This window comes from Helicoverpa zea, chromosome 10 (assembly GCF_022581195.2).
Source record: "Helicoverpa zea isolate HzStark_Cry1AcR chromosome 10, ilHelZeax1.1, whole genome shotgun sequence".
Taxonomy (NCBI): domain Eukaryota; kingdom Metazoa; phylum Arthropoda; class Insecta; order Lepidoptera; family Noctuidae; genus Helicoverpa; species Helicoverpa zea.
Window position 1 is genome coordinate 9834736 of NC_061461.1, and position 14524 is coordinate 9849259.

At 34.9% G+C, this 14524-nt stretch overlaps 3 protein-coding genes across 3 annotated transcripts in view; 1 reads left to right on the forward strand and 2 right to left on the reverse strand.

The window, feature by feature from the left end:
- Window positions 1-1852, forward strand: part of LOC124634155 (Kv channel-interacting protein 4-like) — a 129238-nt gene extending 127386 nt beyond the window's left edge. The window contains exons 6-8 of the mRNA XM_047169579.1: window positions 151-224; window positions 626-838; window positions 1179-1852. Coding sequence (XP_047025535.1) covers window positions 151-224; window positions 626-838; window positions 1179-1289 — 398 coding nt within the window. The 3' untranslated portion in view covers window positions 1290-1852. The remainder of the gene's footprint in view (window positions 1-150; window positions 225-625; window positions 839-1178) is intronic.
- A 6815-nt stretch (window positions 1853-8667) lies between these two features.
- LOC124633881 (delta(14)-sterol reductase TM7SF2) lies at window positions 8668-11993 on the reverse strand. The gene is made up of 4 exons (XM_047169252.1): window positions 11788-11993; window positions 10377-11694; window positions 9661-10081; window positions 8668-9425 (listed from the first exon to the last, which is right to left on the reverse strand). The coding sequence occupies exons 2-4, from the start codon at window positions 11691-11693 to the stop codon at window positions 9139-9141; spliced, it is 2025 nt and encodes a 674-aa protein (XP_047025208.1). The 5' UTR covers window position 11694; window positions 11788-11993; the 3' UTR covers window positions 8668-9138.
- A 592-nt stretch (window positions 11994-12585) lies between these two features.
- On the reverse strand, window positions 12586-14418 carry LOC124634171 (phospholipid hydroperoxide glutathione peroxidase-like). Its single transcript, XM_047169598.1, has 3 exons — window positions 13907-14418; window positions 13468-13631; window positions 12586-13356 (listed from the first exon to the last, which is right to left on the reverse strand). Exons 1-3 carry the CDS (start codon window positions 14112-14114, stop codon window positions 13207-13209), a joined length of 522 nt encoding a protein of 173 aa, XP_047025554.1. The 5' UTR covers window positions 14115-14418; the 3' UTR covers window positions 12586-13206.
- Between the last annotated feature and the right edge of the window lie 106 nt (window positions 14419-14524).

Below are 14524 nucleotides of genomic sequence, written 5' to 3' on the forward strand. Positions count from 1 at the left end.
TAATCACTAGGCAGGTATATTCTTTAACTTCTGAAACCGTTAGAAAAGATACTGAAGAAAATGATACTTAAATTCGAATCTTATGAAAAGAATGATAGTCAATTTTCCTTTCTTTGAACGAGGGTTAACACTGCTGCTTTTCTTTTACAGCAAACACCGCTCAGTACGCGCACTTTGTATTCAACACATTGGACCAAGACAGAAGCGGCCTGCTAAGTTTTGAGGTAGGTAAATAGAAAATTACCTGCTATCAATTCTCATAAAGTATACCTACGCGATATTAGATACATCGGCTCTTATCATCATCTCCCGATCCTGTCCGACCAGTCTAACCGGATGCAGTACAGGTGTTTTACAAGGAACTGCTGCCTCTGACCTCTTCAACCTAGTTAGCCGGGCAACCCAATATCCCTTGATAAGGGTAAAACTTGTAAGAACTGCCTTTTACCTGTGACAAACAATAAATGGATTTGATTTGAAATAGGTTGTCAGACTTAGTGGCTTCTTACTACCTGTATCCACTGCCAAAGATGTTCAATGACAGCAGGGACCTAGAGTGTTACATACCCTCTGAAACAGTCATAGTAGGTAATATCCAGACATTAACAAAGTTTGCAATTTTCAGGAATTTGTAACCGGGCTATCAATATTATCGAGAGGGACCCTAGAAGAAAAACTAAGATGGACGTTTTCACTGTACGATATCAATGGCGACGGCTGCATTACTAAGGAGGAAATGACTGAGATCGTCACCGCCATATACGACCTCATGGGAAAGATCGTGGAGCCCATGTTGGAAGATGATGTGATAAGGGAGAAAGTTGAAAGACTGTTTCAGGTTTGTGAACTATTTTATCTCAATTGATTCATTTCCTGACTTTTTTCTCTAATAATTCCTGTTGATTTGTGGGTTGGCATACAAAATATGTGCCATAAAATTGCTATATCAGCAATGTCGCTCGCAGTTATAATAAGTGGTAAATCAAAGCAATTATCAGCGGTCCTGCAAATAATGACTACATCGTGCTGATATAACAATGACTACCTAACTATACCTACCTATCCACATAATATGTACCTACCTACATAGATACCTGCTTCATTATTATCTAAGCAGATAGGTATTTACGTTCTATGTATTGTAAGTACCTACTATATATAGAAATGACAATTTTCAGAAAATGGACTTGAACCGCGACGGCGTGCTGACACTAGACGAGTTCCTGGACTGCTGCCTGCGCGACGAGGACATCTCGAGGTCGATGGGCGTGTTCGACAGCAACTTCTGACGGCCCGCGGCCGCGCGGGCCTCCACGTGCCGCGTCCCATGACATTCACCCGTCACCTCATATTGTACATAAGGTCCTGCAATTCTGCCAATAATACGTACCACGTATTGTAAAAGTAGTTAGGAAAACGAATGTTGGTAGTGCGGTATCATATGCCACTTGGTGTCATAGATTTGTGTTACCACTTATAGTTATCCCCTTAATTGTTATTGCCAGACCAATTAAGAATCACGTGGATACACAATGTATCTTTAATTGGATTACTATTATTGTAAAAAGAAATGCCTTATTTATAAGAAGCTTTAGCGAAGATAAAGTGGATTCATAGGTGTTTGTAAGTGGCACCAGTTGCTATGTAATAGGAAAGGAAATGACTTGTTTTGTATGTAGGCATCAACAATGCGATGATGTAAGGCTTATTTTGTACTAATAATTATTAGGACCTTTACTATAGTTCGGCCATTCAGAGAATGCGTTCCTGACACGTCGCGATTGAACTGACGACGTAACTTTGCAATGGCGTTGCAGTTACGATAAAAATATTTTTGCTGGTTGTTTACCGTTTTAACAATTGAGGAGCATTAAAACAACATTATTATATCAATAATCAATGAATGTAGTTACGTCGTCAGTTCAATCGCGACGTGTCAGGGCCCCGATTCTCCTAATTTTACTTAAGCGTCATACGATTCATGTTCGACTCGATTCGACTAAGGTCCAATCCCGACTCGATTACGATTGAAGCGTATGTGGCATTCCGCTATTTTTTCTTTGAAATAAACATTTTTATCCTTTTCTGTCATTCAATAATGAATCATTTTGTCTGCAAATGATTTACGATTGCAAAATGATTGTACAGCAAACTACCGTATATACCAAAATCACCAAAATAGCAGACCAATCGCACACCAATCAAATGTCAATCGAATACGATTGGTCTTTTATTAATAGCAGAATGCCCGATATGGTTAAAACTGCTATTGCGATCATATTCGATTCGATTTCTATTCGATTTTGACAATATTAACTTAGGAGAATCGGACCCCTGGAACGCATTCTCTGAATGGCCGAACTATAATTTAGTATAATTAAGTGTCCAGTTAAGAACTTGTTATAATTCCACATAATTATAGTTTTATGGTAAATTCTAGCGGTATCCTTGCCTTCGATTGGCAGTTTTTAGACCCTCGCTAGTTTTAGTTAGCTATACTGGCTTGATATTGTAACATTCCCACAAGCGGGCTCCGAGTGGTCCGACTGTAATGCTACGTTTTAGTTCACCAACCTTGGGATCTACTTATTCGATTGTAAATCTTGGTGGTCGTTTAGCTTAAATGTTATGAAAATCCCGAATTCAACTTTTAAATTATATTTTGTGTAAAATAGATGTATTACCTAAACAACATAACATTTGAACTATCTAGTTTGATGAATGAATTTTACCTATTAGTCACAAATATGAGATATTTATGAAAATAGTCTTTTATCTAAATATTTATGTATTCCAAAATGGTAGTTTTATGAATATCACTGATATTAAATAATTCTAAAACTAAATATTTTAAAGCTGTTCAACTAGACATAGAAAAGTTTCTTCTTATACCCAAGTCAGTCTTAAGAATATAATATTTATAATGTTCGTAAATACAAATGCCATCCATAGTTAAACATTTTCAAATTTAATAATTACATTTTGAAATGCTTAATAATATTTAAATGCTTCTCAACTGCACTGCTTGTTATCGCCCGAACATAGTAAATGATAATTCCATTGACCACATAAATTAAAATAACTGGAATCGACTGATACTAGTGCTCGTCAAGTTGTCGCTAATTTTGGCTGTTCTTTACAGCCTAATCTCAGACGATTCCACACACATGACTTATTAAAATTGTATGTTGGTACTCAAATTGTCAGCATACCACGAATAATTTCACTATGTGCTCGGTGCCTCATAAAAATCTCATGCAGAAATAAGGACAACTTCAGTAGCTTCCTTCTCAAAATGATCAATCTTTTTTTCCTTCATTTTGAATTGTTCCGGCCATTTTTCATAGTAATTAGATATATTTTCTTGAGGATATTTATAGTATGCATACCACATAAGTAACATAATCCATTTTCAAAGCTGACAGCGACAAGTACGGATGAAAAACTTGCAATTTTGTCTCACGTTAAAACAATAAAATTACCTGTTACAAGTATTATAACATTTCTCCAAAGAGAAATCACCTAAGCTAAGCCGTAGCTAGCCGTAAAAAAAAAAAACACTAAAAAGGGTCTTAAGAAAACACTGCCATAAAATATTTACTGATTCTCTTACACTTTCCTCATCAATAATTCGGATGGATCTTAAAAATCAACTATTCTTAATTTGAATTGACAATAATTTGCCCTAAAAAGTACGTATTTTTTAATCTCTCGTGTATTTTTTTTTTCATACATCGATACCGAAAAGAAGACAAAAATATGAACATCATAAAATATTAAAATGACGTTTTTCGATGAAATTAATCTTATGTTAACCGGTGTCGATAGGTATATAAAACCTATAAAAATATTTACCTTCATATGTCAGTCTTTTTTAAAGAAAATAATTCTATTTTCTCTATAAAAAATACCGTAAATGTAAATATACCTTGTAAATACCGATAACATAGATTTTAAACGTGTATATTTTCATAGTAAATGTTAAATGGAACCAAATAACTAGATGGCATTAATTAAACATCGTATTTTAATATCGAAAAAATAAAATGACACGCAAGGAATAACAGCACTAATAATCTATTTATGAATAATATGTAATGTGATTAAAAAGTGATGAAATAATAATTACGTTAAGATATTTTACGTTCATAGTAAATAATAAATATGAAATAAATACCCAATTAGACGACCACATTGTGCTTAGGACATTCTAGCTAACGGCATGCGGCACGTGGAAATATTTTCATGTACATTTTAAACATTATTTTATTGGTCGAGCTTACATAGATAAGGATTATGTGTGTGTCTTCCCAAATAATACCGTTACGTTCAAACTATCATACAACCATGTTGAGTAGCCCTAACCTACCCTTAAATCGTAGAAACCATGTCCCTAGTGTAAAGAGGTACACTATTCACTACTTAAAATACATTCATGTTAAACCATCGCGCCTTTTTTGCCCAAAGGGTAAGACAGGAGTTGAGGCGGGATTCCATCGGTGGTGTGCCGAACTGTGCGAACACAGCTGCAGTGGACACGCGAAGCCGCTTTTTTGTTCGCGAACAATAAAATGTTGGTGGAATCTCGTCTTTACAACATCCCTACTATTTATTTATTATTTGATTAAAATGAATACGAAGATAATTAATAAAAATATAATATTAGGATTAAAACACAATCTTATGATGAAAATTAGATGTTATTAATTATGTATGTTTTTATGTTGTTTTGTATTAATGTTACATTAGTGACTGTATGTTACCTACAATTTATTTACTTTAAGTATTATGTACATCAGATATCTTAGTGCCAAAATGACCCTTATGAGTGTGCAGCCTTTTGTATGAAACTCGTGTCCTTTCGTTTGTTTTAATTCTATCTAAAAAGGTTGCACCAGTTAATTAATCAGAGCGTTTATAATAGGCCTATTAGGATGGTAAATTAATATCGATTTTGTCTTAAGGTCCATGTACTAGTCTAAAATCTACAGGTACTTGATGTTAGTTACTTTAGTATAGATGCTGTTTTGTCCCATAGGACTTAAATCTTACATTGCATGTGATGTCATATCCAGTTTGTGCACCGATTCGTTTACGAAATTCATCAAATCTTGCATATAATTTGTTCCGAACATTCACGGGAAATGAAGTACATATCAGTCATTTGTAGTTCTCAGCTATGGCCCATCAAAAAACTTGTCTTTTTTTTCTCTAAGCAAATCAGGATATCTTATTTGATGTTGTAATTGATGCATAATTAATCAGCATCCGTGTACCTACATTATAGTGTGGACGTAATGAATATGTTTAGGAACGAAATCTGTAAATTAGATATTTGAATATTGAATTGTTTATTTACAAATTGTATGTGTATTTTATAGAAAAATAAATAAATACGATTAATCGTTGTTTTATTCGTACATGGTCTAGTCAATTTAGTTAGACATCCATATCTATACTAATATTATAAAGAGGAAAACTTTGTTTGTTTGTTTAGTTGTAATGAATAGGCTCAAAAACTACTGGACAGTTTTCAAAAATTCTTTCATCATTCGAAAGCTACATTATCCACGAGTAACATAGGCTATATTTTATCCCGGTACGGGCAGTAGTTACCACGGGACGCGAGTGACACCGCGGGAAAATGGCTAGTTGTATATAAAAATGAATCCCTTGGTCACGCATGAACGGCGAGGGGAAGAACCTAGACCCGGGAGAACATAAGGAACACCTTAGAAATGAAACACTTCTTTTACACTTTGTACAAAATCTTTATTAAAATTGTGGCAATATAGCATAATTAAAAAGTGAAATTACAAGAATATTAAAATCAAACAAAACATTTATGTACCTCATTCTAATATGGCAATATTTGCTTCTTAGCAATAGCAAGTTAACATATAGTTTCACTGTCTGATACCAGAAGGCGGCATAGTAATTAAGTATCATTACAAACTTAGCTACAATACTTTTGTGCTGTACTTTGAGCAAGATGCGAATTAAACTATCAAAATGAGCAATGTTCTGAAATTTTTCAAAAATAATATTATTGTAGTCTGGATTTACTCTATAACAATATTCTTTGAGCTCATTAGTGCGATTAAATAATACATTGAGGCACTCATATTAAATACATGTCAGATTAGAAAAAGGTATTTCTACCGAATACAAACTTACAAAATCTAATTGAAATAATCAGAAACCTTAAATAATAAAAATACATTGAGAATTTCATTACTCTAATTACAAAAAAAAAACTGATACCTGTCCAATCCTATATGATATCTTCATTCGTATGTAAATAATGACATATCTGTCTTAATTACTAATAGCCCGGTCAAAATAGACATAAAAGTAATGGTCAAATAACAAAAATTCCCACAGAGCTGATTTTTGGTGGAGAGCTAGATTTGATCATTATAAATAAAATACTAAAAGTCCCCATCGATCCCATGTGTGCGTCAAAAGTTATTCGAGGTCAAATGTCAAAATTTTTGGTTTTTTGTGTTTTTTCGAAAACGGTAAGTTTTATCAAAAAAATACATCAGACCAAAATTGTAGATTATAAAATTTTATACAAAAATGGCATTAACGGTTTTCTCCTAAATGTTACCATTCCTGAGATATCGCGCTTCAAAGTATATTCCATACATGACATGCACACATTTCCACGCCACCTGTGAAGTAGTATACTCGGCGCGTTTTTTTTATCGTGGTTTCCCCTGTAGACCTACTCCACTAACTGTCATGACAATTTTAGGATAGTTTAAGGGAATAATTGCCGTCAAGTTCTAATATGATGTCATTATTGATATTAACTATATTGGGTTAACTATTATTGTGATTGTTTTAGATTTATCAGATTCATACAAAAACTCGTGGTGGCCTAGTGGGTAAAGAACCAACCTCTTAAGTATCAGTGGGTTCGATTCCAGGTCAGACAAGTACCAATGCAACTTTTCTAAGTTTGTATGTACTTTCTAAGCATATCTTGGACACCAATGACTGTGTTTCTGATGGCACGTTAAACTGTAGGTTCTGGCTGTCATTGAACATTCTTGGCAGTCGTTATGGGTAGTCAGAAGCCAGTAAGTCTGACACCAGTCTAACCAAGTGGTATTGGGTTGCCCGGGTAACTGGGTTAAGGGGGTCAGATAGGGCAGTCGCTTCTTGTAAAGGACTGGTACTTAGCTACATCCGGTTAAACTGGAAGCCGACCTCAAAATAGTTGGGAAAAGGGCTCGGAGGATGATTTGATACTACAATCATTTTTGCAATTGCAAAAAATAATGTCAGTAGTTTTTCTGGAGCAGGTGGGAGTAAAGTTTTAATAGGGTCCAGATATTATGTATCAATTTCCAACCCCAGTCTTCTGGATAAAAATGGAAATGTCGAAGGAAAATTAGCATGCGATAATTTTCTACACTTTAAAAGCGGATTGTGCGCGACTTCAGCGGTTGAAAAAATTTTGTTCTGTGTTTAGTAATGCAGAACCATGCCTTAGGACTGCAGTACGCTGATATTTAGGATTTAAAAGTGGGCAATCTAGCCTTAGCGACAAGCCACGTGAAGGTAATTCAAAACCCCATATGACCCAAGATAATATCGAGGCTATGCGGCAGTTAATTGTCGCAGACCAACATGTAACATACCGTGACATGGATCCGTGGGCATTACGATTGTTTTACATTCCCCAAAATTAAGTAAAGTCTTCGTGGTAAACGTTTCAGCACACCTGAAAAAGCTGTTGACTCATACAAATCGGCCAATTTGACTACCCTCACTTCAGAATGGAATAAATATTTCAAGAACTGGGTTTAATGCATGCAAAAGTGCATTAAATATCGCGGAGAATTCTCTGAAAAACAATAAATGGTGTTAACCTATTAGATTGTCTATACTTATTTCAAACGACAAAACTTAAAGGCAGCCGTCGTACATACGTGGCTTGTATGTGCATATCATGTGTAGTGTGACTCTTTGAATCGCGATATCTCAGGAATGGTAAGATTTATGAGAAAACTGTTAATGCCATTCTTGTAGAAAATTTAAAGATCTACAACTTTGGTCTGGTGTCTTTTTTTGATAAAACTTACCGTTTTCGAAAAAAACACAAAAAACCAAAAATTTTGACATTTGACCTCGAATAACTTTTTACGCACACATGGGATCGATGGGGACTTTTAGTATTTTATTTATAATGATCAAATCTAGCTCTCCACCAAAAATCAGCTTTGTGGGAATTTTTGTTATTTCAAATGTCTATTTTGACCGGGCTATAATATAAAATATTATATGTATAATAATAATTCTAGAGTCTTTTAAGTCACATAATTGGTCTTTTTTACTTTGAAATTTTAGGCGTGTTTGTACTATAAATGTACTTAAATATTGTGCTAATCTGAGTTTAATATATTATCTGTTAGTTAAATTAAAACTAGAGTTAAGTTTAATCATAGCAAATAGCTTCAACATCTAGGTAAAATACAAAGAATATTATTCTGAATTACACTCATGGATAATAAAAAAAATACACATTAATTTTAAATCCTTACAACTTTGATCAAATGTGTTTCCAAGTTTCTCTTGTATAAATATAACTTGAAAACAGCACGACACTCCAAATAATATGAAAACCACATTACCAAAACACGATTTGTATAAGTCAATATTTAAAAAAAGAATTACAAAACATTAAAATAAAGAGAGCCCAATTTAAGTAGTCTAATTTTGTACGGTGGTTTCGTAAGGCAGTAATTAATCTCAAATACTAACTTATTAACGATAGATATGTCGTAAAAACTTCATTAAAATAGTATTTCTTCACAAAGAGATCTAAAATATAATATTTCATTCGCATAAAATGTGATGCATCAATATTATTGCTTGAAATACATAGAAGTATATATTTACAAGAAATTAAATTCTCAACCACATAATTATTTAAAATACATAATGTATTATATATCTATTCAAATCTACATTACTAAGCAGTAATGCTCTTAATTTTAAGATCTTTCACATTCGAGTCGAGATATAGACAATTGATAATTCCATAGTCAACTGATATTCTTTCTGGAAGAGGTCTGTGAAACAATAGTTTGAACAGCCTGAAGAAGGGAAGAAAATAAATATGATTTAAAGAAGTTTAGGTATGAGAACCGAGGGGACTCTTTTACAGTATCTTTGCCAGGCTGCTCCGTAACGGCGCTTGCACCTCTCGTGGTCCCGCCAGGCGCGGTGCATCAACATCACGATGGTTAGAATAGCTGGTGCAGCCGCCACGTATTGTCCACTGAGAAGCCCGGGCAATGCCAGGGCACTGTGGATCAGCATGTCACCAGCATAGTTCGGATGACGCAGGATCCCCCACAAATTGGAGACAAGGAGTTTCTTTCCATGAAATGTCGGCATGGAATCTACGTCTGAAAGTAAAAAACAGGTTTAAATATTGTGTTAATATCGAAATTTTGTTTGTTTTAAAGTAATACTGTACTACAAATTTTTGTTTTGTACTGTGTGGTGTACTGTTAAATACAATTACAAGTTATGTACCTTTGATTAGTACACTAATAAAGTTATTCCTCCAAATAAGCATTTACAAAGCATACATTATAATAAATATTTTTTAAATTAAATAGACAGCATATAATTACTTACTTGCCAAGCTTAGATGTAGAGGCCATTTCCTGAACTCATATTTAATATTGTTACTAAGAAGCATTATGAAGAATCCCAGCACAAATAGTAGAGAAGCAGAGATTAAGGTGTTAGTAGACAGAACGAGGTCTGTGTCTGCCACGTGTTTAGATATTGTTGTGAAGTAGAATGGGTACAGTGCACTCGAGACGGTCTGGAGGTATCCTACCCCTTCAGACTGCCAGTAAAACGTTGATGTGATCCTGTACTCCCTCATAATAAAGTTCAGGATATAAACTATCTGCATTGTAGAAAATATTACAACAGTCGGCTTCAACTGTACATTACTCAGCAACAGTTTCAAGTTTTCCATAGACAAATCATTTTTCTCTGTCAGTTTAAATTGAAGTCCTTGAGTGAAGATCAGAGAGAGAAGTATAAGCTGAAACAACATATTTTTATGTTAATTCATAAATGACATTAATTCAATAGTTGTGTTCAAAACTCATTATTATTCTTGAATAAATTAGAACTAGATACCTATAAAAAGTTGATAAGTCCAAGCCAATTACAATAAATGTGTCATTTTCCTGTTACACAATCCCTACTGCTAATGAGTTGAATTCTTTTATTCAGGCTAATGGAAGTCATTAAACATTGTTCATATAGCTACATTATATTGTGTTGATGCAAGGGAGAGAAATATAAATAAGATACAAAAAAGGATTAATACTTACCGATGTAATATTAGAAATCCTTGATATCCAAATTTTCACATCCAGATTCTTGATAAATGGATGAATTTCTCTGCCCATGAAGAAATCATACAATGTATATCCAGTGTTTCCATACTGATTCAACTCATCTTTGTTTAGATACCCACTTTTTATGTACAAAACAATACTTAGTACAACAGCAAAAATATAGGACACAACTGCGAGTCTCAGGTACTCATTCAACAATGTCTCTTTCCCAATTATTTCAAAGTAATCCAATAAGAAGAGGGTGTTCACAGAAACAATGCTGGAGAAGAAACCATTGAAACAGTGCGTCATGCCAGAATCATCCATGCGGTCTGACCTCGTACCAAATATTGGTACAACTGCAAAGATGGCTTGCACAACATATTGGACGAGGATGAAGCACAAAGCTTGTAAACTAAAGAATACTTGAAGAGATTTATATGTAGACAGATCTAAAAGAGATTTGGGAGAGCAAAACTTTTTACAAGAAATCAATATAGAGAATACTGTTGCTGGTATCAGGAGCATTAAGCAAAGAGAACCAATTCTACCGCCAAACTCCCATTTGTTAGCAACTTGAGTCAAGCTGCTGATACTGTTTCGCAGTGGGGTTGCTAGCTTCCTGGTCACAGACTGTGACTTGCCCCTGCGGTATTCCTCTTCAGAATTTTCCTCATCAGAGTATGCTCCTATTGATTTACTGACTGATTTGCTAATAGATTTACTAAGGCTTGCAGATTTGCTGAGACTGCGTCTAATGTCAGGCACTTCAATGAACTCTCGCAACCTACTCGACCTACGTGGCGCGACCTCCTCGACAGACCTCCTGTTTCTGAGACCGTATATATCGCTAGATTCCAAGCCATTTACACTGTTTAGTGAAAATTCACTCTCAGTAATACTAGATGCCAGATCTTTCAGGGAGTATTCTAATCGTTTTGAACGTGTGCGTCTGTAAACTTCGATTTTTGACGACAAATCGTCAAGTTTGACCGCCACTGCCACTTCAGAATCAATGGGAGGCCGTTTAGCTGGAGATTTTGGCACATTTGGTACCTCTGTTTGTATCGTTTCCTTGGTAGTTCTCGACGGTGATTTACGTGCGGGAAACTTGGACGCTGGTTTTCGGCTAGGCGATTTCCTTGCGGGAGATTTACGGCCAGAGGAGCGCGCGGGAGGCGGAGTTTTCCCGGACGGCGGCGAACTTTTCCGCGTTCTGGCGGGAGAACGCGTCGGCGAAACACCTTTTCGTGTTCTTGCAGGACTCACTTCTATAACGCTAGCTCTTACCCGACCGCTTCTGGTAGACATTCTGTAACGAAATACCGCAATGTTTTAATAAGAGCATGTCGCTTTTTTTGTATTGGGTCTAAAATTATCACAAACCACACGCGATGATATTTACTTGTCACAATATTATAGTACTCATCGATTCACAACTTCTTGTTTCAGTTACGATTTCTTCTTGTTTACACACACTGTACACGGAAAATTCAAACAATTTCTAAACAAATAACACAAAAGCGAAACGAAAAGTACGCAACATAAACACGATGAATGAACGTAGATTTGTCGCAGAAGCCAAGCGCCAACGAACGACGACGCTAGAATGAATTCAAAAACGGCGTTTCTGATTGGCTAACAAACTTATAGCTATATTCATCATTTTTGTTTCTTACTTTTTCCAATGGGAAAGACAGAGACAAAAATCTAAACTGACAGCATTGACCAACCTAACTTCAAAAAACCGTACAATCGGTGCAACCGTACTTTACCGAAATAAAACCTGTAGAACCAACTAGGAAAATAATTTTGTACGATTTTGCGTTTTATCATTCTTTACGTCTTTTTCAAAGCACTGATCACTATTATGATGAATTTGCGCCTGTCGTAAATAATTAATAATCGCTACATAGTATGAAAGAAAGTCGCTTTTTCTGTCCCTATATTAATAGGGAGCTAGTGTAATATTCTACAATATAAAGTAACTGGTACTGGGGAGGTCCCTACTGGTTTCATTCGCATCCCAAGGTAGCTAGTTAGCGGGAGGCCTTAAATTCTAGCCATTATATATCATAGAACACTGATAGAACATAAAAAATAAAAGCCATATTATTACTCAGAAATACCTAATGTACGATTTTGATGGAGAATGAATGTAGGAAAGCAGCCCTCAGAAACTACTTAAGTACCTACAAATATTTTCTCTGATGAATTAATTCCTCCATAATGTAATAGGTAATTTAGGAATGTAAATAATAAATACTAGTGCTCGGTTTAAATGGTTTTATTGATATATATTTGCTTATAAATCCAGCTCACTCAAACTAGGTCATGTAGGTACGTTAGCAGACGGTTTCTTTTTTTAATTCAGCCTGCTCTGCTTTATTAGTAAATATGGATTAAAAACGCGATTTTTTTCGTATTTGCTTAGTATCTGTTTGAGGACTACCAGAATGAGTTCCCGGCAATATTGAGTGTTTACGCAACTGCACAGAAGTTAATGCTTGGCTGAGACGAGCTAAAGATGTAGGATTAATACGATAGTTAGAATCATGTCTGTAACACTTGAGATATTTTCGTTTTAATAACGAAGCTAGTTTCCGTGTCACCTTGTCAGAATCCATTTGAGTTCGTTTCTGAATTTGTTTAAGTAATGAATTCGATCCAGAATTTATGGCGCACGTGGCTAAGTGGCACATTAATTTAAAACCGTGCGTGTATACCAAACCACTGGGGTACTATCGTTTTTTCATTGCTGTTTCGCAGGAACCGTACCTAACGAGTAACCGTAGTTCAGTTATCATCAATTTTCTATATTAAATCACCAGTAAGGATTGAGTAAATCCGCAAACTTATAGGGTTCTACTTCTGGCCCATGTCGCTCGACAGGGATTCCGGCTTTATTTACAATGAATTTAGTGTAGTTCCATTTTACCATATCGCCCGCCTTAGCGTTTCCGGGAACACAGCGCTAAAATAGGACAGAATAAATTAATATTTTTATTATAAAACAAAGTTTGATAGTTTTATTACGAAAAAAAAACTAAGCTACCTTACTATCAAGGGCAATTCAATAACAAACCTTCAAAAATTTCCATATCATACAGGCTCCGTCTCCATTTACATCTACTTTAGCAAATAGATCGAATTTAACATTATTTCTTTTGGCGTGTTCAGCGATTTCTTCTGACGTGCCAGGTTCCTCTTTACCAAACTGATTGCACGGGAAAGCTAATATTTGTAATCCTTAAAAATATTAAACATATTTGTTAGGTAGGTACTCAAATATAGTTATATAATAATAAACACAATTTATGTTGATTTATCTGATTAACAATTAGGCACAACAGTCTAGGGGCGAGATTGCTATAACAAATTTTGCAGGCAGTATAAACTTGTTAGGGTCTTTACAAGACGTAATAGGCTTTTTTCTGATCATATCTTACTTATACTTATTAGGTACTAATTGAACTTTCGATACAAGTACCTACCTAGATACGCCTCAGGTACCAAAACCTTACCTTTACTTTCTCCAAATTGATCAATTAATTCATTAAATTGTTTATAATGTTGGGCCGTAAACGGGGATTTTGTTGCAACATTGCAAATAATACACACTTTACCCTCGTACTTGTTAAATCTTACAATTTCACCATTTATATCTAGTGCCATGAACTCATAAATGGTCTTAGCCTTGGTGTGGTCAGGATTGTTAACAATTTTGTCCATGCTAATGATGAGCTCATTTTTAATTCGTTTTATTCATACTAAAAAAATTATGTGGTGTCACACATAGTAATTTTCTATTATATTCTTTCAATATTGAATTATTGTCAAGATTAATGACAAGCAGAATTTTTACATTTACGGAGATTGATACAAAATATACGAAAGACCAAAGACGCAATATCTGCATGATTCACTCCTTAAAAGTTAGTGAGCGTACCTACTTACCTAGGCACCTTTGCAAATTATAGTGGTGTCTGTTTGTGTAGGTATTAAAATAAACGTTTTTCGCTAAGCTTAGAATATATTTAACAAAACTTTATCTGTTTGCTCTGGCTATCTCCCGGCTGGACCGATTAAGACGCAACTCTCATTGGCAGATAGTGGATGCAACAAGGAGTAACTTGGGCTAC

Bases quoted from the DNA above. Each gene is read 5' to 3' on its own strand.
- LOC124634171 (XM_047169598.1), bottom strand. From the start codon at position 14,114: ATGGACAAAATTGTTAACAATCCTGACCACACCAAGGCTAAGACCATT. The intron at 13,632-13,906 runs GTAAGGTTTTGG...AATATTTTTAAG, and splicing joins TCAATTTGGAGAAAGTAAAG to GATTACAAATATTAGCTTTC. The intron at 13,357-13,467 runs GTTTGTTATTGA...GTCCTATTTTAG, and splicing joins TGATATGGAAATTTTTGAAG to CGCTGTGTTCCCGGAAACGC.
- LOC124633881 (XM_047169252.1), bottom strand. From the start codon at position 11,693: ATGTCTACCAGAAGCGGTCGGGTAAGAGCTAGCGTTATAGAAGTGAGT. The intron at 10,082-10,376 runs GTAAGTATTAAT...ATGTTGTTTCAG, and splicing joins GGATTTCTAATATTACATCG to CTTATACTTCTCTCTCTGAT. The intron at 9,426-9,660 runs GTAAGTAATTAT...TTTTACTTTCAG, and splicing joins TCTACATCTAAGCTTGGCAA to ACGTAGATTCCATGCCGACA.